At 48.4% G+C, this 27,002-nt stretch overlaps 1 protein-coding gene across 1 annotated transcript; it reads left to right on the top strand.

The window, feature by feature from the left end:
• Positions 1–18,060: 18,060 nt before the first annotated feature.
• On the top strand, positions 18,061–26,338 carry KCTD14 (potassium channel tetramerization domain containing 14). The gene is made up of 2 exons (XM_012469590.2): positions 18,061–18,580; positions 24,787–26,338. The coding sequence occupies exons 1-2, from the start codon at positions 18,530–18,532 to the stop codon at positions 25,456–25,458; spliced, it is 723 nt and encodes a 240-aa protein (XP_012325013.1). The 5' UTR covers positions 18,061–18,529; the 3' UTR covers positions 25,459–26,338.
• The last annotated feature ends 664 nt before the right edge of the window (positions 26,339–27,002 follow it).

The raw sequence follows: 27,002 nt of genomic DNA, 5'->3' as shown, positions 1-27,002 counted from the left end.
CACCTGCCTTGGCCTGCCAAAGTGCTGAGATTACAGATGTGCCCAACACACTTGGTCCCAAGTGTACTTTACTTCCTTTCCTGCTGTAAAACTTTTAATAAATTTTTACCACTGCTCTAAGACTTGCCTTGGTTTCTCCTTCTGCCTTATGTCCCTCTTCAGTTGAATTCTGAGGAGGCAAGAACTGAGGTTTCTGCAGACCTATACAGATTCGCCGCCAGTGACAGCTCCTCGTATCGATTTTGTATTGCTGCTATAACAAATGAACACAAACCTAGGGGCTTAAAGCAACGGACACTTACTACCTTATAATCCTGGAGGTCAGGAGTCCAACATGGGTCTCACCAGCATAAAATCAAGGGGTCATCAGGGCTACCCTCCTTTCTGGAGGCTCTGGGAAGAATTCGTTCCTTGTATTTTCTGGCTTCTAAAGGCTGCCTGCACTCTTTGGCTTGTAATCCTTTCCTCTGTGTTGAAAGCCAGGAACACCTTTTCATACCGCCTCTCTCTAGTTCTCCCTCTTCCAATTACATTGGGCATTGCTGGATAATTCAGGATAATCTTTCCATCTTAAGATCAGTGCATTAGTTTGTTTTTTGTTTTGTTTTGTTTCGTTTTTGAGACAGAGTCATGCACTGTCCTGGGAATGGTGTGCAGTGGTGCAATCTTGGCTCCCAGGTTGAAGTGATTCTCCTGCCTCAGCCTCCTGAGTAGCTAGGATTACAGGCACCCACCACGACGCCCAGGTAATTTTTTTCCCCATATTTTTAGTAGAGACGGGGTTTCACCATGTTGGCCAGGCTGGTTTTGAACTCCGACCTCGTGATCCGCCCGTCTTGGCCTCCCAAAGTGCTGGGATTACAAGCCTGAGCCACCACCGCCAGGCCTGATGAGCAATCTTAACTCCATCTGCCCCCTTAATTTCCCTTTGCCTTGTAACCTAACATTTACAGGTTCCAGGAATTAGGAAGGGGATATTTTGGGGGCCATTATTGTGCCTACTACACTCATCCCTTTTAATTTTGTTTTTACAGGCCATGGTATCTTTTTCTTTCTTTTTTGAGATGAAGTCTCACTATGTTGCCCAGGCTGGTCTCGAGCTCCAAGGCTCAAGCCATCTTCCCACCTTAGCTTCCTCATTAGCTTCGACTACAGGCACCTGCCACCTCACCCTGGTGCCTTGTATTTTTGTTTTGTTTTGTTTTTAGGTTTTTTTTTGGTTCTGAGACAGAGTCTCTCTCTGCTGCCCAGGCTGGATGGAGTGCAGTGGTGTGATCTCAGCTCACTGCAACCTCCGCCTCCTGGGTTCAAGTGATTCTCCTGCCTCAGCCTCCTGAGTAGCTGAGATTACAGGCATATGCCATCATGCCCAACTAATTTTTGTATTTTTAGTAGAGGCAGGGTTTCACCCTGTTGGCCAGGCTGGTCTGGAACTTCTGACCTCAGATAATCCACCCACCTTGGCCTCCCAAAGTATTGGGATTACAGGTGTGAGCCATCGCACCGGATCTGGGTTTTTTTTTTTTTTTTTTTTGAGTCAAGATCTCACTCTGTCACCCAGGCTGGAGTACAGTGGCATAATCATGGCTCGTTGTAGCCTCAACCTCCCAGGCTCAGGATTCTTCCACCTGAGCCTCCCAAGTAGCTGGAACTATAGGCATGTGCCACCATGTCCAGCTAATTTTTGTGTTTTTTTGTAGAGATAAGAAATATAGCCAGGCATGGTGGCTCATGCCTGTAATCCCAGTACTTTGGGAGCCTGAGGCGGGTGGATCACGAGGTCAGGGGTTCGAGACCAGCCTGACCAACATGGTGAAACCCCATCTCTACTTAAAAATACAAAAATTAGCCAGGCATTGTGGCACGCACCTGTAATCCCAGCTACTTGGGAGGCTGAGGCAGGAGAATTGCTTGAATCTGGGAGGCGGAAGTTGCAGGAGCTGAGAGCGCACCATTGCACTCCAGCTTGGGCAACAGAGCAAGACCCCGTCTCAAAAAAGAAAAAAAAAGAGGCCGGGCGCGGTGGCTCACGCCTGTAATCCCAGCACTTTGGGAGGCCGAGGCAGGTGGATCACGAGGTCAAGAGATCAAGACCATCCTGGCCAACATGGTGAAACCCCATCTCTACTAAAAATACAAAAAATTAGCTGGGCATGGTGGCGCGTGCCTGTAGTCCCAGCTACTCAGGAGGCTGAGGCAGGAGAATTGCCTGAACCCAGGAGGCGGAGGTTGCGGTGAGCCGAGATCGCGCCATTGCACTCCAGCCTGGGTAACGAGCGAAACTCCGTCTCAAAAAAAAAAAAAGAAAAAGAAATATAGGTTTTACTACATTGGCCAGGCTGGTCTCAAACTTCTGGCCTCAAGTGATCCACCTATCTCAGCCTCCCAAAGTGCTAGGATTACAGCCATGAGCCACTGTGCCTGGCCAGAATATAGTATTTTTTCTTTTTAATTTCTCTCAGACACTGTTCAGACAGAATATAATATTTTTTTCTTTTTTCTTTATTTTTTGCAAGACAGAATATAATATTTTTAATAAAATATATACCTATTAACATTTTTTCTGGCCGGTGGTATGGTGGCTGTAATCCTAGCACTTTGGGAGGCCAAGGTAGGAGGATTACTTGAGGCCAGGAGTTTGACACCAGCATAGGCAACATAGTGAGAGGCCCTATCCCTATTAAAAAATATTTTTGCAAACTGGGCAGCATGGTGAGACTCCATCTCTACAACAAATTTAAAAATTAGCTGGGTGTCCTGGCATGTGCCTATGGTCCCAGCTACTGAGGAGGCTGAGGCAGGAGGATTGCTTGTGCCCAGGAGGTCAAGGCTGCAGTGAGCCATGATCGTGCCACAGCACTCCAGCCTGGGCTACATAGCAAGGCCTTGTCTCAAAAATCCCCCCAAAAGGCCGGGCGCGGTGGCTCATGCCTGTAATCCCAGCACTTTGGGAGGCCGAGGCAGGCAGATCATGAGGTCAAGAGATCGAGACCATCCTGGCCAACATGGTGAAACGCCGTCTCTACTAAAAAATACAAAAATTAGCTGGGCGTGGTGGCGCGCACCTGTAGTCCCAGCTACTTGGGAGGCTGAGGCAGAATTGCTTGAACCCAGGAGGCGGAGATTGCAGTGAGCCAAGATTGCGCCACTGTACTCCAGCATGGCGCCTGGCGACAGAACAAGACTATGTCTTAAACAAACAAATAAACAAAAACCCAAAAGTGTGATTTCATGTATCTGTATATTCTTTAGACATACATAGGTAGTAAACACAAACTTAAGTAGGAATGAAAAACCAAACTGAAGGAGCCATCTTGATGGAGGGAGGGGAAAAAGGGAAGCAAGCGTCCATGAGTACTTTATATTCGCTGGGTATTATTTTCCAAGCTTGGCTATGGCTACGTGAATATTTATATAATCTAATATTTTTGAATACATTAAGTACTTACAATAACAGAAAAGTGAGAAATGTTTTCTAGGAAGAAATGCAAGCCTGAGCAAAAGTTCAGAGGCATGAAATAGCAAAGATACACACATACATATATACTGATGATTCTCCAGCATGCCCGCACTCTCCCAAGCTCCACCATAACTTCCAAATCTTGGCTCCCCTCTTCCTACCTCGCCTCCCTAAGTCCAGCCTCAGTCCCCGCGCTAACATTTTCCACAGATCAGCCCCCTTTCCCTGTAGGATAGGGCCTCCTCTCAGTACAAGGGTGAGCCTCTTATCGTGGGTGGCTCAATCCAAGCATGTATGCCTGTCCCCAAAGAACTGCAGACTCCGGGAAGGTTGGACCCCCCAGCCCCAGGCTCAGGGCTCGGGTTCAGGCAGGGCGCCCGCCGCCGCGGCTCCGGCCAGCAGAAGGAGCTGCCGGGCAGGCCCGGGCCTGGAGCAGCGGGGATCCTGGCCTCCTGCCAGCGCGCTCAGACTCCGCCCAGAGGGAAACACGCGAGCGTCCAGGCTCACAATTGTCAAATCCTCTCATCTTTCCAAGACACTCTAACCAAATAGGCAGTGTCGATGTTCTTTCTGTAGCTGATTTACTAAAGGGGCTTGACTTAGCAGGGAAAAGCACTAGGCCGATCTCTCTCTTTCCCGCTCTTGCCCTTGTGAACCGATTCTGTGGACTCCTTTTTTGCTATTTCTGGGTGATCTGCAGATGGCTTGCTTTTCTCTGAGTCCTCTCCCGTTTACTGTCAGGTAATTCCAGCTTGTGTCTAAGTGCAGGCAGGTGTTCTGGCAAATGCATCCCCCACCCCCACCCTGGCTGCCTCTAGTTGGGACACCTGCTGACTGGGGAGAGGGCTGGCAGCCTATCTGCTTCCTCACCCAGCTCTTCTGCTCCTCCCGCCCCTCCGCGGGCTGCCTGGGACTCTTCCAGGGTAGGGTGGGGGAGAAGCAGTAGGGGCAGCAAGTCTAAGGACCTGGGTCCTCTAGGCCTGATGACTCCCAGTGCCTGTATGTGTCCTTTGGGAGCACTTTGATGGGCACTATGAAAACCCTCACATCTCTCCTCAGTAGGACCCTTAAAAAGAGGGGCTGTCTCCCCCAGGGCTGCTTATGAAACCGCCTTTGCAAAAATTATAACAGTGAGAAAATTAGGACAGCAAAAGACATCTGATCTAACCAACCCTCATCTAGCCTTTAACCTACAAACTGCCTTTGGTCACTCCTGGGTTTAGGCCAAGCTAACTTGTGAAGACATTTAGTTTATAGTTTAAATGATAGCAGCCCTTCTCCAAAACTCAACTGCCTTTGTAAAACTAATGAAAGGCAACCAGGTCAGGAGGATGTCAAGCCTAAGTTCTGCTAAGGTGTAGACATAAACGATTGCCAGCCATTATTCCAGTGGCAGAGGGAAGATATGCAACTTCGCCAATTACTCGTGCAGATAACATCACTATCATAGAACCTAAGATTTGTACTTTGAGAGGCCAAGGCAGGCAGATTGCTTGAACTCAAGAGTTCAAGACCAGTCTGGGCAACATGGCAAACCTTATCTCTACAAAAAATACAAAAAAAATTAGCTAGATGTGGTGGCACATGCTGGTAGTCCCTGCTGTAAGGCCGGTTGCCTCACCAGGAGCTCGGACGCACACCCCACCACTTTGTCCGAAAGCTCGGACATGCTCGGGCATGTTCCCTTCTCCCCTTCTCGCACAGCCTGGCCTTCCCTTAAAGAACCCAGTATGCAAGCGGGGTCTTGTGATTCTAGCCAATAGCAGCCGAGTCTTTCTAGCCAATAGCAGCTGAGTCTTTCTAGCCAATAGCAGCTGAGTAATTCTAACCAATAGCCGCCAAGTCCTGTATGCAAACAAAGGCTTGTAACCTTACCCAATAGTAGTCCTGCTCTCCCACAACCAATCGAGCTCCTTCACTGCCTATAAAACCCCACGTCTGAGAGGAGACCATGTGACTTCTCCGGCCCCTCCTGTCGGACCGCAGAACCTCGCCCGGGAGCCTGAATAAACCCTTCACATTGGATCTTCTTGTGCTGGCCTCAGTTTCTTCCTTTCAAACTCAGCAAGAACCCAAGAACAAACCTGACACCTGCTACCTGGGGCCTGAGGCAAGAGGATCGCTTGTGCCTGGGAGGTCAAGGATGCAGTGAGCTATGTTTGTGCCATCGCACACCAGCCTGGGCAACCAAGCAAGACCCTGTCTCAAAAAGATCTCAGGAGTTGGGTGAGTGGGCTCAAGCATTCACACCTAAGAGGCAAAATGGCAGAGCTTAACTTGTGTGTGACCTTCCTCTAGGAACACTTGACTGGTAAGAGAAAAATGCCTCAAATGAGCATGTGCACAACTTCAGTAAACACACTGTATATGCAGCCCCTCCCAAGTGCTGACAGGCCACTGTGCACATGGACAGCCCACACCAAGGAAATATCAAGGGAGGGGAGACACAAAACCACGGAAGCATGCCAAGGTATAAAACCCCAGGTCAAATGTCAGACCGGACACGGATCTCTCAAGTCGCCTGCTTGGTCCTCTTCCAAGTGTACTTTACTTCCTTTTGTTCCTGCTCTAAAACTTTTTAATAAACTTTCACTCCTGCTCTAAAACTTGCCTCGTTCTCTCCCTCTGCTTTATGCCCCTCTGACTAAATCTTTCCTCTGAGGAGGCAAGAATGGAGGTTACTACAGACTGTACAGATTCATTATTGCTAACAATTTGAGTAATAATTCCATTTCCTGTGTGGCATGGCTGGCCTCATGGCAATTAAACTATTTCTTTATTGCAGTGCTGTGTGGTCTCAGTGAATTGGTTTTGTCTGTGCACTGGGTGGAAAAACCCACTGGGGGTTACACTTACTGCCCCTCAGCTACTGCACTGCATCCCTCCTCACACCTCCAGTCTCATTCTGCCAGAGTCCCCTCACCCCTAGAAGGAAGCTTTCTTCCACCATGCCCCTTTCAGGATGATTCTTCTGTGGGGTCCACATGTGGGTCACAGGAAGCACGCAGCTGGCAGTGCAGCCCCTGCCTACCAGCTCCTCCACCCCCTGCCAGGTGCCAGGCAGATTCCAGACCCTAGAGCCTCCACCTCCAAGACTCCTCAGATAGTTCTCCTAAAGCCTCGCTCACCTGGTTAGAGGTGAGGGAGAGGACCACCCTCTACTCCCTGTTTTGGGGTGTGGGCTGGGGAACAGGCTGAGGGAGCACATTGACAACTCTGTCCAGAGAAATTTTCCCTCCAGCTTCTGGGTATGTCACCTCCCTTTGTGGTCAGGAAGTAGGTGCAGAGGTGGATTTTCACTCTGTTCTCCCTTCTGGGGAGTCCTAGGTGGGTGGTCCAGCCTCACTTGAGGGTCAGCAACTCTGGCCTTGTTTCTGCCTTTGGGGCCTCAGCTGAAATTCTGAGGCTACTGGAAAGTCTTCATTTATATCACATTAGTTTCCAGACTTTGCCTGGAGCTATTCAGGGTGTCTCTCACCTCGAGCCAGAAGAGACCTTCTCAGAGGATCCACCCAAGACAAAGCTGCCCATCATTCCCTGAACGAAACCCTTCCCTCTCTGTCAGCTGCGTGTGGGCTGCACGGGTATGTCCATAACCGCATGCTTTCTCTCAGACTGCTCTGCCTTGCCTTCCACCAGAAGAATCCTGCCTCTGCTTCTCCACTTGGCCAATACCTCTTGATCTTAGACAACCCGAGTCAAAATGTCACCTGCTCCAGGAGGCCTTCCCTGAAGCCCCACGAGTGGGTTCGAGGGGCCCCTCCACTGTGCTACCACCACCCTGTCACAAGGTGTTCTGCTGGCATTCCCTCTGTCACAATCTATCCCCTCACTTGATGCTGAGCTCTTTGCAAGCAAGGATGGTATTTCTTTTATTGAGTATGTTTAATTGTTTCATATGAAAAGCACACATAGGCTGGGTGTGGTGGCCCACTCTGTAATCCCAGCACTACAAATCACTTTTGGTTTCTGTTGGAAACAGATGCTCAGTGCCACAAAGAAAAATGAGCACTGAGACAAAGGATCTCTCAGCAAAGCAATTTTTACTTTTTTACTTCCTGCACTGCAGGAAGAGTACTCTCGCTAGCCATCATGCCACAAGAGTACAATGAACAAAGGAAAAGCAGACATGTTTGTCCCTTACGCGTTTGGGGTTGTCCTTGCTGCTGCGTCTGATCTCCTTGGCTGGAGCCAGACCTCACGATCTAAACTAAAACCCAATTGGCTAACAACTTCAAGTTTTTCTAAACGGGTAAAAGCAATGGTGAGCACGTCTGTGAGCACGTCCAGCACAGATATCTTGGTTAAAGTACAGGGACATAGAATGTACTACGTGCCTGTAAGCACGGCATGTCTAACAGCTTCATAGGATAGGGCTTAACAAAGAGTTAAGAGTTATTAGCACACTTATGATTTATTCTTTAACAAGAAAGGAAACTTTAAAGAGGAACTTTTCTACTTCCCACAGTTTCTCTGAATACCTCATTCTTTTTTAGTGGATGAATGTTAATCCATAGCAAGAGATATCATCATTTTATCTAACCATTGTCTACCGATGGATATTGAGTATATTCCTATTTTGTGGATAATACAAACCACATTGCAACAAATACTTTACTACATAATACACATGAGAATATTTTGGTAGAAGGAAACGCCAGGGGTGGGGCTGCTGGGACATAGGGTGTGTGCATTAAAAGTGTAACAGAGGCCAGGCATGGGGGCTCACTTCTGTAATCCCAGCACTTTGAGAGGCCAAGGTGTGCAGATCACTTGAGGCCAGGAGTTCAAGACCAGCCTGGCCATCATGATGAAACCCTATCTCTACTAAAAATACAAAAATCATCTGGGCATGGTGGCAGGCGCCTGTAATCCCAGCTACTTGGGAGGCTGAGGCACAAGAATCGTTTGAACCTGGGAGGTGGAGGTTGCAGTAAGCCGAGATTGTGCCACTGCACTCCTGCCTGGGTGACAAAGTGAGACTCTGTCTCGAAAAAAATAATTAATAAATGATAAAAGTGTAACAAGGCCAGGAGCCATGGCTCATGCCAGTGATCCCAGCACTTTGGAAGGCCGAGGCAGGAGGATTGCCTGAGCTTGGGAGTTAAAGACCAGCCCGGGCAAGATGGCAAGAACTCTTTTCTACAAAAAATTTAAAAATTAGCTGGCATGTTTGAGAGGCTGAGATGGATCACTTGAGCCCAGGCTGCAGTGACCTACGATCATGTCACTGCACTCCAGCCTGGGTGACAGAGTGAGACCCTATGTCAAAAAAAAAAAAAAAAAAAAAAAAAAATCCCAGGCCTTTAGGAGACTAAAGCAGGAGGATTTCTCGAGCTCAGGAGTTTGAGATCAGCCTGTGCAACAGAATAAGACCCCCATTCCTCCTTAAAAAAAAAAAAATTAGCCAGCAGTGGTGGTACATGCCTATAGGCCCTGATACTTGGGAGGTTGAGGTAGGAGGATCGCCTGAGGCCAGGAGTTGGAGGCCACAGTGAGTTATGATTACACCGCTGCATTCCAGCCTGAGCGACAGAGCGAGACCTTGTCTCAAAAATAAAAATATACATAAAAATAAATAAAATTAGGCCGGGTGCGGTGGCTCACGCCTGTAATCCCAGCACTTTGGGAGGCCGAGGCGGGTGGATCACGAGGTCAAGAGATCGAGACCATCCTGGTCAACATGGTGAAACCCCGTCTCTATTAAGAATACAAAAAATTAGCTGGGCATAGTGGCGCATGCCTGTAATCCCAGCTACTTAGGAGGCTGAGGCAGGAGAATTGCCTGAACCCAGGAGGCGGAGGTTGCGGTGAGCTGAGATCGCGCCATTGCACTCCAGCCCGGGTAACAAGAGGGAAACTCCGTCTCAAAAAAAAAAGAAAAAAAAAGAACTTTATTCAGCATTCCAGAAGCCCCCCATTAGGAAGGCAGTGATCTTATTTATTTATTTATTTTTGAAATAGGGTCTTGCCCTGTTGCCCAGTCTGGAGTGCAGTGGCATGATCTCAGCTCACTGCAACCTCTGCTTTCTGGGTTCAAGCGATTCTCATGTCTCAGCCTCCTGAGCAGCTGGGACTACAGGCACATGCCACCATACTGGCTAATTTTTGTATTTTTAGTAGAGATGGGTTTTCACCATGTTGGCCAGGCTGGATGGAGGCAATGATTTTTTTTTTTTTTTTTAAAGATGGGGTTTCACCATGATGGCCAGGCTGGTCTTGAACTCCTGACATCAGGTGATCCACCCACCTCGGCCTCCCAAAGTGCTAGGATTACAGGCGTGAGCCATGGTGCCCAGCCCTGGCAATGATTTTAAAGTGGAATATGGGCAGGGTCTGAGAGCAAAGGGAGGAGGAAGGAAAAGGTCCTCCCAGGTGCCAGCCTGGGCTGAGTATAGTTCTGGGGGCTCAGCAGGAGGCCCCTTCTTTATTGGCACCAGTTGGTGAACTGGCCTACTCACAGGGCTCAGGGGTGCACCAGTACCTGGTGCCTAGGACCTCGGAGCTGGCCCTTGGGAGCTTGGAAAGCAGGTTATCAGCCACAAGCAGCCCTGCAAAGACAGGGCAGGAACAGTATTTGTGGAGGTCACAGAATGGGTGGAGCTAGGCCTAGAGCCTGAGGGCAAACAGGGAAGAGGATGTGTCCTGGCTGGGTTGGGAGAGCTGTGCCCTCGAGGTCTGGGAGTGGCCTATCTCAGGGGAGTGGTTGCCACAGACGCTGTTTGCTCCTCAGTTTCTGTTTGTCCAGGAATGATTCACGTAAGTTCTACTGATTGGCCCCTCTGCCTTTCACCCTGTGGTGGACACGTGAACAGGGGCAGAGGGCACCATGGAATGAGCACAGCTGTGGCATCACAGGGATCTGGTTTTGAACCCTGGCTCATGGCTCTGTGACTTTGGGAAAGTCATATTCCTTCTTTGGCTTTGGTTTCCTCATTAGCAAAATTGGACAACAGCATATATTATTTCTTAAGACAAACTGTGTAAAATGCCTGTTGGGCAGCCACTTAATAAATGTCTGTTCCTTTCCTTTGCCACGTTTTCGCTTAGCAGCGATTTATCCAGGGCTTAGCATGTAGCAGTCACATGTGCTCAGCACCAGGATCACAGTGGTGAACAAAACCACAGATATGGAGACTGGCTGCCCTCATGGAGTTTGGGACGGACATTCAGTAAACAAAGGCATGTCCTGAAGGAAAAGCAGTGTCTTACTAAAAAGAATCAGTGATGACAGCCTTCAAATAAAGTGGTCACGGAACGCCTCTTGGGAAAGGTAACATTTAAGCTGAGAACTAAAGTATAAGAATGAGCCAGGCATTTTGGAAAACAGGGCCCGGAGGAGGCTAAAGGACACAGGCTTTAGGGCCAGATGTATATGGATTTCGAATCCTGCCTCTACTTATTTGGCTGTGGGACTTCAGGTGAGTGTCTTCGCCTCTCTGGGCCTTGGTTTTATTTTCTGTGAAATGTGGCTAAAAATATCTACTTTATAGAATTGTGAGGATGAAACTCAATCGTGCATGTAAAGTGCCCTGCATGGAGTCAGGCACATGGTGAGCACCTGTGAAAATCAGCCCCCATCTTGTCCTAGTTTGAGATTAATTGTCAAGTGAACAGCACAGACACAATGCATGCACATGTGTGCACACACACACTCAAAACCACATATAGATATACAGGCAGAACATAGATAGCTCTCTTAAGCTGGATATTTCAGGAGAGTTTCATAACGGGACTCTTTATTTTTTTTGAGACAGTCTCGCTCTGTCACACAGGCTGAAGTGCAGTGGCACAATCTTGGCTCAACGCAACCCCACCTATTGGGTTCAAGCAATTCTCCTGCCTCAGCCTCCCAAGTAGCTGGGATTACAGGCACCTGCCATCACACCCAGCTAATTTCTGTATTTTAGTAGAGATGGGGTTTCACTCTGTTGGCCAGGCTGGTCTCAAACTCCTGACTTCAGGTACTCTGTCTGCCTCGGCATCCCAAAGTGCTGGGATTACAGGTGGGAGCTGCCGCGCCAGCCCATAAAGCGGCTCTATAAAGGTAAGGCAGGGTTTGGGGAGAGCAACAGGTGATAGTACAGTCCCTCAGGGTTAGTAACAGGGTGAGGAAGGGGGCAGTTAGCAGAACTTGAGATGACAGCTGTGTGGAGAGGGTCCCTGACAGAGGCTGGGGCCTTCAGAAGAGGAATGCAGCCAATGTATAGGGACTTGACAGGGAGAGGGTCTGGGAAGAAATATTCTGGCTTCTGCCTCCTCTTGCCTCTGATCTCCCACTAAGCTTCCATTGGCCAAACTCAGTTGGAAGCCAGGGGGCATGGGAGCCTGTGGATGCACCCCATAAGGGTGGAAAAGGCTGGAGTAGATCTGGAGAGACAAACAGAAGATACAGCATGGTCTCCACTCCCGCTGGCCTCTTCAGAATGCAAGTGACAGATATACCCAATATAAAGTGGTTTAAGTCAAAAAGGAAAACCCTCGGTTACCTAACTGGAAACTCCAGGGGTAGGGCCTTAGGCAGAGCTTTATCAGTGCTCAAATGATAAAGGCAGAGCCAGCAACCAGGTTCTCATGACCTCTTAGTTCTATTTTCCTTTGTAGGTTAACTTGAATCTCAGGCTACATATGGTGGCGAGATGGTGGCAGTAGGGAGTAAAGGAGAGAATGGCCCCCAAAGGAAAGCCATGGTTCTTTACAAAGGAGAGTGAGTAAAAGCAGGGTGGAAATGTTGCATGTTTTTACCACAGGTTACCTCGGGGTGCTCATGGCCCATAAACTCAGGTGACAGGGATTGAGACCACTGAGGCTGTGGTGAGCAGGCTTCCCTGCTTGGCTGTAGTCTGTTTGGGGATGACTCAGACTGTCTCGAAAACAGGTGGGCTGTCCCTTCCCACTTCTGCACTGAAAGGGCCTGAAAAATTACTTAGTCCAGCGAAAAGATGAGATTTGTTCAAGACCATGTAGTTAATGTCAAGGCCAGGACTTGAACCCAGGTCACACAATCTGTCTTCTAAACATGACTTAAAAAAAAGAAAAGAAGGCCGGGCACGGTGGTTCACGCCTGTAATCCCAGCACTTTGGGAGGCCGAGGCGGGTGGATCACGAGGTCAAGAGATAGAGACCATACTGGTCAACACGGTGAAACCCTGTCTCTACTAAAAATACAAAAAAATTAGCTGGGCTTGGTGGCGCATGCCTGTAGTCCCAGCTACTTGGGAGCCTGAGGCAGGAGAATTGCTTGAACCCAGGAGGCGGAGGTTGTGGTGAGCCGAGATCGCGCCATTGCACTCCAGCCTGAGTAACAAGAGCGAAACTCCGTCTCAAAAAAAAAACACCCATACAGACTGTTTGGGTAAAAGAGAGAGGGGGGAGAGAGAGAGAGAGATTAAGACAGTATAAAATAATATACAATAAAAAGTAATTTTCCCCCAGGCACAGTGGCTCACACCTGTAATTCCAACATTTTGGAAGGCCAAGGCTAGAGAACTGCTTGAGCCCAGGAGATCAGTCTGGTCAACATAGAAAGTCCCTGTCACTACAGAAAATTTAAAAACTAGCCAGGCACGGTGGTGTGTGCCTGTAGTCCCAGCTACTCAGGAGGCTGAGGTTGGGGGATCTCTTGATCCCCACAGGAGATTGAGGCTGTGATGAACCGTGACTGTGGCACCCTTGTACTCCAGCCTGGGTGACAGAGTGAAACCCGTCTCAAAAAAAAAAAAGAGCTGGATGTGGCACCCACTGCACTCCAGCCTGGGTGACAGAGAAAGACACTGTTTCAGAAACAAAAAAGTAATTTTTGTCCCATGGCGTATCCCTAGTCCTCTTTCCAGAGGTAATGATGGCTAAGTCTCCTTTATACCCTTCCAGGAATTATCAATGCAATGCAATGGTGTGCATATATATATACACTTATTATTGTTGTCTTCATTATCTTTTTGTTTTTTTTTTGAGACGGAGTCTTGCTCTGTCACCCAGGCTGGAGTGCAGTGGTATGATCTCTGCTCACTGCAACCTCCACCTCCTGGGTTCAAGCAATTCTACTGCCTCAGTCTCCCAAGTAGCTGGGACTACAGGCGTGTACCACCATGCCCAGCTAATTTTTGTATTTTTAGTAGAAACAAGGTTTCAACATGTTGGCCAGGATGGTCTCGATCTCTTCACCTCATGATCCACCCGCCTTGGCCTCCCAAAGTGCTAGGATTACAGGCATGAGCCACCGTGCCTGGCCAACTTTTTTTTTTTTTTGAGATGGAGTCTCCTCTGTTGCCCAGGCTGGAGTGCAGTGGTGCGATCTCAGCTCACTGCAAAAAACCTCTGCCTCCAGGTTCCAGCAATCCTCATGCCTCAGCCTCCAAAGTAGCTGTGATTACTGGTGTGTGCCACATTGCCTGGCTGATTTTTTTTTTAAGAGATGGGGTCTCACTATGTTGCCCAGGGTGGAGTGTAGTGGCTATTCACAGGCGCGATCCCACTACTGATCAGCACGGGAGTTTTGACCTGCTCCATTTCCAACTTGGGCCGGTTCACCCCTCCTTAGGCAACCTGGTGGTCCCCCACTCCAGGGAGGTCACCATATTGATGCCAAACTTAGTGGGGACACCTGATTGGCATAATGCACTACAGCCCAGAACTCCTGGACTCAAGAGATCCTCCAGCCTCAGCCTCCGGAGTAGCTGGGACTACAGGCACACGCCACTGCACCTGGCTTTTTTTTTTTTTTTTGAGATGAAGTCTTGCTCTGTTGCCCAGGCTGGAGTGCAGTGGCATGATCTCAGCTCACTGTAACTTCTGCCTCCTGGGTTCAAGCGATTCTCCTGCCTCAGTCTCCTGAGTAACTGGGACTAAAGCCTCCTGAGTAGCTGGGACTACAGCCTCCTGAGTAGCTGGGACTACAGGCGCCTGGCTAATTTTTGTATTTTTAGTACAGATGGGGTTTTACCATGTTGGCCAGGCTGGTCTCGAACTCCTGACCTAAAGTGATCTGCCCTCCTTGGCCTCCCAAAGTGTTGGGATTTCAGGCGGGAGCCACAGCACCCCACCCCTGTCTTTGTTATCTTGGTGACTTTCCTATATTAGCCACAGAGATTTGCCTCATTTTTGATAATGGAAGAGTGTTCTACTATGTGGATATTCTCTTATTTAACCAGTCCCCAAATGATGGACATTTAGGCTGCTTCTGGTCTTTTGCTTTTGCAAACGATGGTGCAGCAAACATTCTTGTGCACATAGTGTCTTTGCACATGTGTGTTCTAGGGACTAATCCTAAGACTGGAAATGGTACCTCATGCCTTTCAAGGGCTTATCCTGAAACCACTTATGCTAGAAAGAACCAAGATTGATAGTGTTGGAAGGGATCTTAACCATAATCAAGCCTAACTGTTTCCTCCTCATTTTGCAGATGAGGAAACTGAGGTCCCAGATCTGACAGCAGCCTAGTGGTAGATTTGAAGTAGACCATTGTTGGGCATCGTGGGTTAGGCCTGTAATTCCAGCACTTTGGGAGGCTGCAATGGGAGGATGATTTGAGCCCAGGGGTTTGAGACCAGCCTGGGCAACATAGTGAGACCCCCAGCTCTACACAGAATTTAAAAATTGGCTGGGCATGGTGCTTTACCTGTTGGGGGTGGCATGGTTGAGCCCGGGAGGTTGAGGCTGCATTAAGCCATCATTGCACCATTATACTGCAGACTGGGTGACAAATTGAGATCTTGTCTCAAAAAAAAAAAAAAAAGTAGACCACTTTAAGTTCTCCCAGAGAAGACATAGAGAAAAGATGGCAAGGCTGGGAGTAGGGCAGTGCTGACCTTGTGTCTTGGCCTGGAAGGGAAGGGTGTTGACATCCAGGAGTCAGACTGCCTGAATTTGAATCCTGGTTTAGCAAAATAGGCTTCCTAAGCTACAATTTCATCACCTGGAAAATGGGGGTGATTTTAATCTTCCTTTAGTCTTCCTTATAGGGTTGTTGTGAAGATTACATGAGATAATGCCTGTAAAACAAAGGTTACCTTATATTACCATTCCCCAGCCTCGGCATCTTGACTCCTGCTCCTTGCAAGAGACATTCTTGGGGTTAAAAGGCCCATGAGCTGGTGAAGTGGGGGCATACCTGGTTTCCAGCCATGCTCTCTGTTTTTCCAGTCAAGACTGAAAGTGAGCAGGTTCTAACCTTATCCAGAAGGTCTGGCTGCCTGCTTCCTCCAGAAAGGAGCTTGCCGGGGCTGGGACCTAATCAAGTGGAGTGCTTTTAAGGAAGCCCAGCCATACTTCCTCTCTGTGCCTGCCTGTGCCTGGCACTAATGGTACAGGGCCTCCCAGAAACGGTAGGGGCATTACAACTCTCATTTTTGAACTGAAGAATATGAGGCTCCCAGAGTTCAGGGGACTTGCTTTTAAATAAAGAATTCCGGCCGGGCATGGTGGCTTATGCCTGTAATCCAAGCACTTTGGAGGCCAAGGCGGGTGGATCACCTGAGGTTGGGAGTTCAAGACCAGCCTGACCAACATGGCGAAACCCTGTCTTTTTAAAAAATAAAAAAAAGATAATTTAAAAAAAAAAAAAAAGAATTCCCTGGGTGGAGTGGGGGACTTCCGGGAGGGAAGGGAGGACACATTGGTTCACCATTATCTGTGATCCACCATTACCTACAGGCTCTTTAGCATACCTATCCATGTCTATAGTTTCTTTTTTTTGTTTTTATCCTGAGATGGAGTCTTGCTTTGTCACCCAGGCGGGAGTGCAGTGGCACGATCCTGGCTCACTGCAACCTCTGCCTCCCAGGTTCAAGTGATTCTCCTGCCTCAGCCTCCTGAGTAGCTGGGATTACAGGTGCATGTCACCACGCCCAACTAATTTTTGTATTTTTAGTAGAGACGGGGTTTCACCATGTTGGTCAGACTGGTCTCAAACTCCTGATCTTGTGATCCGCCCTCCTCAGCCTCCCAAAATGCTAGGATTACAGGCGTCAGCCACTGCACCTGGACGTATCTATAGTTTCTTACTCTTTCTTCTCAGAGCACTGCTCACACTGTGAAACCAGATATTCATTTCTGTGGCTGTTCAAGTACATCCGAGAATGAGCCCCATGAGGTTAGGTCATGTCCCCTGGTTCACTGCTCTTTCCCCAGTGCCTGGTGCCATGATTGACACATAGTAGGCAAATATGTGTTCCTCCTCTCTAAAAAGGGATTGCAAGCTGGATACAGTGGCTCACGCCAATAATACCAGCACTTTGGGAGGGTGAGGTGGGCAGATCACTTGAGGTCAGGAGTTCCAGACCAGCCTGGACAACATGGTGAAACCCCATTTCTACTCATATATATATATATATATTAGCCAGGTGTGATGTCAGGTGCCTATAATCCCAGCTACTTGGAGGCTGAGGCAGGAGAATTGCTTGAACCCTGGAGGCAGAGGTTGCATTGAGCACTCCACACCACTGCACCCCACAGTGGAGATCATACCACTGCACTCCAGCCTGGGCAACAGAGCAAGACACTGTATCAAAATAAATAAATAAATAGAATAAATTTAAAAAATAAACAGGCCAGGCATGGTGGCTCACACCTGTAATCCCAGCACTTTGGGAGGCCAAGGCGGGTGGGTCACAAGGTCAGGAGTTCAAGATCAGCCTGGCCAACCTGTGAAACCCTGTCTCTACTAAAGATACAAAAAAGCCAGGCATGGTGGTGGGTGCCTGTAATCTCAGCTACTCAGGAGGCTGAGGCAGGAAAATCACCTGAACCCAGGAGGCGGAGGTTGCAGTGAGCCGAGATCACGCCATTGCACTCCAGCCTGGGCAACAGGGCGAGACTCTGTCTCAAAAAAATAAATAAATAAAAGTTAAAAATAAACAAATAAGTAAAAAGGGATTCCAGGCATGGTGGCTTACACCTGTAATCTCAGTATTTTGGGAGACTGAGGTGGAAGGATTGCTTGAGCCTGGAAATTTGAGACCAGCCTGGACAACATAGTGAGACACCATTTCTACCAAAAAGTAAAAAAAAATTAGCTGGGCATTAGCTGTAATCCCAGCTACTTGGGAGGCTGAGGCAGAAGGATCGCTTGAGTCCAGGATGTTGAGTCTGCAGTGAGCTGTGTTAGTGACACTGCACTCCAGCCTAGAGCCTGGGTGACAGAGTGAGATTCTGTCTCAAAAAAATAAAAAATAAAAATAAAAAGCATTACTTGCTATGAGCGTTATTCTGAAGAGTCAATGGGATAAAGGTCTCCAAAGTGCCTGGCACAGTCAGGTCAATCTGTTTTTAGTTCTGGACCATTCTCTACAGACTTGACTATTTCTCAAGTGGGTATGGAGCAGAGGGAGGGGAAGAGGGTCCTTGTGGGTTGGCAGGGGTCTCCCTCTCTGCAGGACTCACAAAGGGAGCCTTGTATGGGAGTAGGTGGGCAGGATGCCTCGTGGCACAGCTGGGCCCTGGGCTGCCAAGCCTGGGCTGGGCTAAGCTGGGCACTCTGCCACAGGCAGCCTTCTGAGGGCCCTTTTATCTGAGTCCCAGCTGCCATTTGGCTGGCTGGCCCGAAGCCCAGCTGCCTGGAGGGGAGGGGGCTGGCGGCTGTGTTGTCTTAGGAAGAACAGAGGGGAGTGAGTGAGGGGAGGGCAGAAGGAAGCAGTGCTTGCTCTTGGAGTCAGGCCAAAGGGAAACAAGATCCAGTGACAGACAATAGCAAGGGGCTGTTTGAATTCTTTTGTTGCCATAGCATCAAGCAAGACAGGATCACAGAGCTTATCTCAAAAAATACACAACACCCCGCCATATTATAGGAGGAGAACCAAGGCCCAGAGAGGGGCAGGGACTTGTCTAAGGCGGTACTGCAAACTGGTGGCAGAGTCGGAACTAAAGAAAGAATACCCAATTTGAAAAAAAAAAAATGAGACTGTTCATTTCCTTTCGCACTTGCCCCGGTCTTACTGCAAACCACGCCTGGCCAAGCCCTGTCCCGCCTAGAGCCTAGGTGTCTTTACCTAGGGGCGGGATCCAGGAGCACTTCCGCTGGCCCAAGTGATCTGCACGTGGCGGGGCTGAGCAGTGGAGCGGCCAGAGGGCAGGATGACGAGCCAGACCCCTCTGCCCCAGTCTCCTCGGCCCGGGCGGCCGACGGTAAGTGCGAGGCCAGCTGCGTCCCCGCGCCTCTACCCTCGGCCTCTTCCCTCTCTTCCAGTTTCTCCCGCCCGTCCCTCCCAGCAGCCCGAGCCCCCTGCTTCTGGCCGCTGTCTCCCTTCACCTCCGGCTGGGCCCTCTCTTCTCTCTTTGCTGCCCCTCCTGCTCTGATCGCTCTCCTTTCGCGCCTCGTGTCTTTATTTCCTTTCCAGGTGTCTCCTCTCTCTTCCCTCAGCTTGTCTTAGTCCACGGCTCCTCCTCTGCCCCTCCCCTTTCCCTTGCTCTCGGTGGGAGAAACCCATCCAACCAGCTTGGCCAGAGGATCTTTCCCTCACCTGCAGCCCCGATGTCTCCAGCCTACCCTTGCCCTCTGGCTGGGTCCTGAATCCCCCTGCTTGCCTGCCTGCTCCCCAGGCTTGGGTGAGGGGAGTAGGGAAGGAGGATGGGAGAAAAGGCTGGAAGGCTGGGTGCACTCTGAGAGCAGAACATTCAGATTCTCTCCTGGACTGAGAGCCACGCTGAAGACCTGGAGGAAGGGAAAGCAGATCCAGCAGCAGGGCGGTGTGGCTCTCCCTAATAGGGCCACGATCACGTCATTGTTGTTGGCTATTGACAAAGCCACATGCCTAGTGCCAGGACCACCCTAGGTGCTCAATAAGTGCCTGAATGAATTACTGGGGAAGTGTAGCGCACTGTGCATGATGCCAGGTAGGGCAAGATTGGCCTTGAACAGAATACTAGGTGCTCCTGTAAATGAGAGGATAGTCCCCTCCCTTGGGAGCCTCACAGCCTTTTTGTTTGTTTGTTTGTTAAAATCTTGCCATGTTGGTGAGACCCAGGCTGGTCTTGAACGCCTGGTGGAGACTCCAGGCTGGTGTCAAACTTGTAGGCTCAGGCAATCTCCCTGCCTCAGCCTCCCAAAATGCTGGGATTACAGGCATGAAACACAGCACTTGGCCAGGAACCTCACAGTCAATGAATGAACAGAGAATTACAAGGGAAGAACGGCCAGGCCAGTGGAAGTACAGTAATGTAGGACCTTCTGGGATCATAATGAGACAACTTAATCCAGAAGGACTCCCAGAGGAATTCATTTGAAGGATGAGTGGGGTCAGTGAAAGGAGTGTGGTTGGCAAGTGAGTGAGTTTCTGGAGGTGAGGGGGCCTGGCCTGCTCTGGATTGGAGGGATAGGGAGCAGCAGGTGGTTCTGGTAGCTAATTGCGAGGGGTGAAGTAGCAGCCCAGTTGCAAAGGACCTCCAAACCTTGTTATGGAGTCTGGAGTTTATCTGGAAGGGAATGAAAAGTTACTCAAATGTTTAATGGAGGGAGTGACAGGATCAGATATGTACTTCAGAAAAGGTACTCTCAGCCAGGCGTGGTAGCTCATGCCTGTAGTCCCAGCACTTTGAGCGGGTGGATCACCTAGCTCAGGAGTTCGAGACAAGCCTGGCCAACATGGCGAAACCCTGTCTCTATAAAAAATACAGAAATTAGCTGTAGTCCCAGCTACTCTGGAGGCTGAGGCAGGAGAATGCTTGAGCCTGGGAGGTGGAGGTTGTAGTGAGCGAAGATTACACCACTGCACTTCCCAGAGAAGGAAGGCGAAGGGCCCTGGGCACATACCTGGGCAACAGAGTGAGACCTTGTTTTAAAACAACAATGGCAACAAAAAAACAAAAACAAAAAACAAAAAGAAGCTCAGGAACAGGGCTGAGATCTTGTTTGATAAACACATGGTGCTGAAGATGTCAGCGCAGGAAGCTTTTTTTTTTTTTTTTTTGAGACAGGGTTTCCCTATGTCACCTACGCTGGAGAGCGGTGGCACCATCTTGGCTCACTGCAACCTCTGTCTTCTGAGTTCAAATGATTCTCCTGCCTCAGCCTCCTGAGTAGCTGGGATTACAGGCATGTGCCACCACAGCCTAGCTAATTTGTTGTACTTTTAGGAGAGATGGGGTTTTGCCATATTGGCCAGGCAGGTCTTGAACTCCTGGCCTCAAGTGATCCTCCTGCCTCAGCCTCCCAAAGTGCTGGAATTACAGGCATGAGCCACTGTACCCAGCCTATTTTTTGAAGCATCTGGAAATTAGCTTCAGAAAGAACATTCAATGTGATTGGATCTGTTAGACTTTCAGAGCTGGGGGACCTTAGAGTTCTCTTGGTCCATTTTGTCTCCCTGTTTGACAGATGACTAAGCTTAGTCCCAGAGAAGAAAAGCGGAAGACCCCGGGCATATACGTATGTGCTAGCAGTAGTGGGGCAGGATGTTGGGAAGGATGGGGTGAGGCTCTCATACTGTATTGGAGTCATGCTAATACAGGTTTCATCCCAGCTCCAACTTCATCACATCCTGGCTGTGTGACTTCTCTCTGAGTTTTCCTTGCCTGTAATATGGGGATGTTAGGAAGACCTGGGAGCTTTCGGTGGTGTAGGAGTAAAGAGAACGTATTGGTTCATTCAAGGGTTAAAGTCTGCAACTTCACATTTAACTGCCTGCTTTACAGAGATGACCCCAGGGTTAACCAAACAGCCCTGCCAAGGGGCCTTGAGGTTTATGGAAGAAAGGAGGTTCTGGGCTTATTTTTCTCAGCTCTTTTGTTTGGCTGCTGTCAAGATACATCCTCTCCTCTGCTGTCCCTCTTCCAGTCAGCAGAACTGTCCCCTGGTAGGAGCTGTTGCCATGGTAATCAGATTTCTCCAGCAGTTTGGTTGCCTTTGGCTCTCTTAACTCCGGTACTGTAATCTTAGAAGGAGAGCCCACAGACCAGTTGAGAATGAGGACACACCTAAATCAGACTGAGGGACATTCCTGAGCCCTGTCCGCATCCCTATCCTTGTAGTAAAATCTTCAGGTTGGAAATCCAGCCTTCCCTCTAACACCATGCATCCATTCTGCAGCAGCTGCTGTCACATCCCTTAGGAAACCTTCTCTGACAGCCTCCAACACACATCCACAAAAAGACGTGACCCCTCCTATCTTTGAGTCTTCCCTCTCCGCACCTACCTGCTTAAGCCATCTGTTTCTCTCTCTCGCCTGTGAGCTCCTTGAAGTCAGGGACTGTATCCTGTTCTTCTGCTTGGCACAAGGTTTGCATATAACAGGCCCAACATACATTTTGTTGAATGAATGAGTCACTAAGGGAATGAAAAGTGAAGGTATTGGAAGACTGAAGGTAATTTATGTAATGGCTAAGAGCTCAAGCTTGGAATAAAATGGACCTGAGTTCAAATTCTGCCATCATCACTTAATAGCCAGTCTCAGGCAACTTTCTTCATCTCTTTAAGCCTTAGTTTCTTCTTCTGCAAAATGGAGATTTAATACATTCTTCATGGAAGTGTTGTGAGGATTAAATTAGATAATGCATTTAAAGCCCTACGCAGAGTTACTAGACTGTCTGTTTCCATATCCCTCTTCCCACCAACCTGTGAGTATCTCCAGGCAGATACCACCCACATCCTTAGTGCTCAGCCCAGGGTCTGGCACATAGAGGTGGCCTCTAAAAGTTCTGTGGAACAGCCAAACTTAACTTGCATTTGCACCATACTTCACAGTTTATGAAGCAGTTTTACACCCATACTATGTAGAGTTACTGGCCTTTCGCTACCAAAAATATTCTTGTTATTATTTAAGTCCCATGGGCCAATATTTTGAAAAACATTTGTCAAACAAATTCCATTTTTGCTGGGTGTGGTGGCTTGCACCTGTAATCCCACCTGCTTGGGAGGCTGAGGCAGGAGGAAGTCTTGAAGCCAGGAGTTCAAGAGCAGCCTGGGCCACATAGTAAGATGCATCTCTAAAAAAAAAATTTTTTTAAGTAGCCAGATGCAGTGTTGAATGTCCTGTAGCCCCATCTACTTGGGAGGCTGAGGCAGGAGGATGGTTTGAGCCCATGTTCAAGGCTGCAGTGAGTTATGATCATACCACTGCACACCCAGCCTGGGCAACAACAGAATGAGGCACCATCTCTTAAAAAAAAAAATTCCATTTTCTGGCCAGGCACTGTGGTTCACACCTGTAATCCCAACACTTTGGGAGGCTGAGGTGGGTGGAAGACTTGAGGTCAGGAGTTCAAGACCAGCCTGGCCAACATGGTGAAACCCTGTCTCTACTAAAAATATAAAAATTAGCCAAGTGTGGTGGTGCACATCTGTAATCCCAGCTATTTGGGAGGCCGAGGAATGAGAATTGCTTGAGCCTGGGAGGCTGACGTTGTAGTGAGCCAAGATCGTGTCACCGCACTCTAGCCTGGGGGACAGAATGAGACTCTGTCTCAAAAAAAAAAAAAAAGAGAAAGAAAGAAAGAAAAGAAAAACTTTCATTTTTAAATCAATCAAGGGCATGCCAACTGTTAATCAGAACTTCTGATCTATATGAAATAAGAATTTTTGTTCCCAACTCACAACACAGAATGTGGATACATAGTAAATACCCAAGAAATGCTTTCTGAATGAACACATATATGGTTTCTTTAGTCTTTCTGAAATATTGGAAGTGTCCCTCCTCCCTCACCCCTGCCTTTCATTAAATCTTAGATCAGAGTTGAGCATCTTGACTTTATAAAACTCCATGTCCCCATTTTACTTCTGTTGTTTTTTTTTTAAGTTGGACTCTCATTCTGTTTTCCATGCTGGAGTGCAGTGGCGCAATCTTGGCTCATTGTAACCTCCACCTCCTGGGTTCCATCAATTCTCCTGCCTCCGCCTGCTGAGAAGCTGGGACTACCAGTTCGTGCCACCATGCCTGGCTAATTTTTGTATTTATAGTAGAGATGGGGTTTCACCATGTTGGCCAGGCTGGTTTCAAACTCCTGGTCTCAAGTGATCCACCCACCTTGGCCTCCCAAAGTGCTGGGATTATAAGCGTGAGGCATTGTGCCCGGCCTTTACTTAAAAAAAATCTTTTTTTTCTTTAAACCTATTTTAAAAATAATTGAAGCTGGCTCACACCTGTAATCCCAGTCCTTTGGGAGGCTGAGGTGGGCAGATCGCCTGAGGTCAGGAGTTTGAGACCAGCCTGACCAATATAGTGAAACTCCATCTTAAAAATAAAAATAAAAATAAATAGAGATGGAGTCTTGCTATGTTGCCCAGGCTGGTCTCCAACTCCTGGCCACAAGTGATCCTCCCGCCTTGGCCTCCCAAAGTGTTGGGATTACAGGCATGAGCCACCATACCTGGCCAATATCCCCATTTTATAGATAAGGAAATTGAGGCCTTGAGAGGCCAAAAGGCTTGCCAAAGGCCACAGACTTTGGAAGTATTATTGCTGAGACTTCCTTCCATGGCAGCCTCTTCCCATAACATTCTTTTGTTATAATTGTTGTTGTTATTGTTGGTTTTTTGAGATGGAGTCTCACTCTGTCGCCCAGGCTGGAGTGCAGTGGTGTGATCTTGCCTCACTGCAACCTCTGCCTCCCAGGTTCAGGCGATTCTCCTGCGTCAGCCTCCTGAGTAGCTGGGATTACAGGCTGTGCCATCACACCCAGCTAATTTTTGTATTTTTAGTGGAGACGGGGTTTCACCAAGTTGGCCAGGCTCTTCTCAAACTCCTTACCTTAGGTGATGTGCCTGCCTCAACTCAGCCTCCCAAAGTGCTGGGATTACAGGTGTGAGCCACTGCGCCTGGCCTGCATCCATAACATTCTATGACCTAAAATTAAGAGGCTTGAATGGGTATTCTTTTTTCAAATAGAGTCCTTTTTTTTTCTCCTTAAAATGTCCACTCTTGGCCAGGTGCAGTGGCTCACACCTGTAATCCCAGCACTTTGGAAGGCTGAAGCGGGTGGATCACTTGAGGTCAGGAGCTCGAGACCAGTCTAGCAAACATGGCGAAACCTCGCTTCTACTAAAAATACAAAAATTAATTGTGCATGATGGTGCATGCCTGTAGTCCCAGCTACTTGGGAGGCTGAGGCAGGAGATTTGCTTGAACTGAGGCAAAAGTTGCAGTGAGCCGAGATTGCACCACTACACTCCAGCCTGGGTGACAGAGCGAGACACCATCCAAAAAAAAAAAAACCCAAAAGCACACTCACTGGAGCAACACAGCATAAATATAACAGTCTTCAGTAAGATGGACCTTTCACTAGCTGAAGCCAATCATTATGGCTCCCCTAAGTTTTTTATCCAGTTATTCTTTGGATAAAAATGAGTCATGAGCTCAGGGGAGATGGCGTGTGGTTTACTCTGCCTTTTGTGCCCCTAGATGTCTACCGTTGTGGAGCTGAACGTGGGGGGTGAGTTCTACACCACCACCCTGGGCACCCTGAGAAAGTTCCCGGGCTCAAAATTGGCAGAGATGTTCTCTAGCTCAGCCAAGGCCTGCACAGACGCGGAGGGTCGCTTCTTCATTGACCGTCCCGGCACCTATTTCAGACCCATCCTGGACTACCTGCGCATTGGGCAAGTGCCCACGCAGCACATCCCTGAAGTGTACCGTGAGGCTCAGTTCTACGAAATCAGGCCTTTGGTCAAGCTGCTGGAGGACATGCCAGAGATTTTTGGTGAGCAGGTGTCTCGGAAGCAGTTTTTGCTGCAAGTGCCAGGCTACAGCGAGAGCCTGGAACTCATGGTGCGCCTGGCGCGCGCAGAGGCCATAACAGCGCGGAAATCCAGCGTGCTTGTGTGCCTGGTGGAAACTGAGGAACAGGATGCATATTATTCAGAGGTCCTGCGTTTTCTGCAGGATAAGGAGAAGTCCGTTGTCAAGTTTGGGCCCTGGAAGGCGGCCCTAGACAGCAGTGACCTCCTGTACTGCCTGGCGATGGACATAAAGGCCCAGGGGTACAAGGCGGTCTACAACCTCTTCCTGGTATACGCCGCCAAAACCACCAAAATCAATTTTAACATTTATTCGTTCACCTTCACCTGGTGGTGATCCTCAGGAGCGGAGACTGTCATGAGTTCTGGCATGGCTTATGAAATTAAAAGTTGCCATCAAAGCCATTTTCTTTTACTTTCACAAACATCAGGCAATTTCCAAGGTTGATTTAGAGTGTTGCCTCTAAGTATTAATTTTCCATTTAAGGACTTTCCACTCCATTGCAACTGATGCCACTATATTTGCCTAGCAACTTGCAGCTGCTCCCTCTTTAAAGCCTCGTGTAACTTCCAGACCCTTCTCTTGAAGTCCAATAACAAGGCCAAGTAAGAATGTTTCAACAATGCTTTGGCAAGAGATGACAACAGAAACATACAAGGGATGACAACAGAAACAAACAAGATACCGTGAATCAGATGTTCTGACCTAAAGATGTAGTCTACGTAGCCCCAGCTTGTGGTCCAATCCATCTAGCTCTGGCATGTGCTTTCATGTGGTAGTAGTTGCTTTCCTGATCTCCTTTGCCAGATGCTGTGGGTACTAAAACCTCACACCTGTCCTCTTCTCTAGAGTGGAGGTTTTCAAAGTGCAGCATCAGCATTACCTGTGAACTTGCTGGAAATACAAATTCTCAGACCTGTTGAATCAGAATCTCTGGGGGTTGGCGCAGCATTCTGGTTTACCAAACCCTCCAAGTGATTTTGATGTACTCTAATTTTGAGACCATCTCTAGAAAAGAATTGCTGCCTCCCATATGGAGGTACAAAAGAGTGACCTCTTACATCAAGGAACTTCCTATTCCAGAGCTTCTCATGGAACGAGCTGAAGTCAGTCTTCTGAGAGCACATTCTTACTTAGTTTTTTTCGTCTGCCCTACACTGCTTCCCTCACTCCCCTTCTCCTAAGGGCACTCCATCAATAAACCACTTGCATGAGAGTCTCAGTTCTGGTTCTGCTTCTCAGCCTAATGTAGAACTTGTCCTCTAAAGGAGGATACATGTAGACGTTCATCCTTCTCCAAGTCCAGGTCTGATATAGATGGGCCCCTTCCCTGCATAGTAGCTTGATCAGCAATTGTGGGTTGTCAGGGACTTTCTTGGGATGCAGGGTTTCTTTCTTGGGACCAAAGATTTTCTTGGGATACAGGACTTCCAGTATAAAAACTTGGAAGTCTCGGCCGGGCACGGTGGCCCACACCTGTAATCCCAGCACTTTGGGAGGCTGAGGTGGGCAGATCACAAGGTCAAGAGATCTAGACCATCCTGGCCAACATGGTGAATCCCCATCTCCAGCCTGAGAAATCAGTAGAAATGGATCCAGAAATTATGATAATAGATGATAAACAAAACCAGAGGTGGTAGAAATAGTAGGTAAAAACTTAAAACAATGGTTATAACCATATTGTATGTGTTAAAGAAGCTAGTGGAAAAATTGAGCATATGAAGCAGGTACATGGAGATATTTTTAAAAGACCTGGCTGGGCACATTGGCTCATCCCAGTAATCCCAGCACTTTGGGAGACCTAGGTGGGCAGATCACTTCAGCTCATTTGAGCTCAAACTCACTATTATTATGTTGCCTGGGCAACATAATAAGACCCT

Source organism: Aotus nancymaae, unplaced genomic scaffold, assembly GCF_030222135.1.
Source record: "Aotus nancymaae isolate 86718 unplaced genomic scaffold, 86718_ANA_hifiasm-v0.15.2.pri h1tg000059l, whole genome shotgun sequence".
NCBI classification, from domain to species: Eukaryota; Metazoa; Chordata; class Mammalia; order Primates; family Aotidae; genus Aotus; species Aotus nancymaae.
The sequence above is the reverse complement of the archived record's forward strand: the minus strand, read 5'-3'. Positions and strand labels throughout refer to the sequence as shown.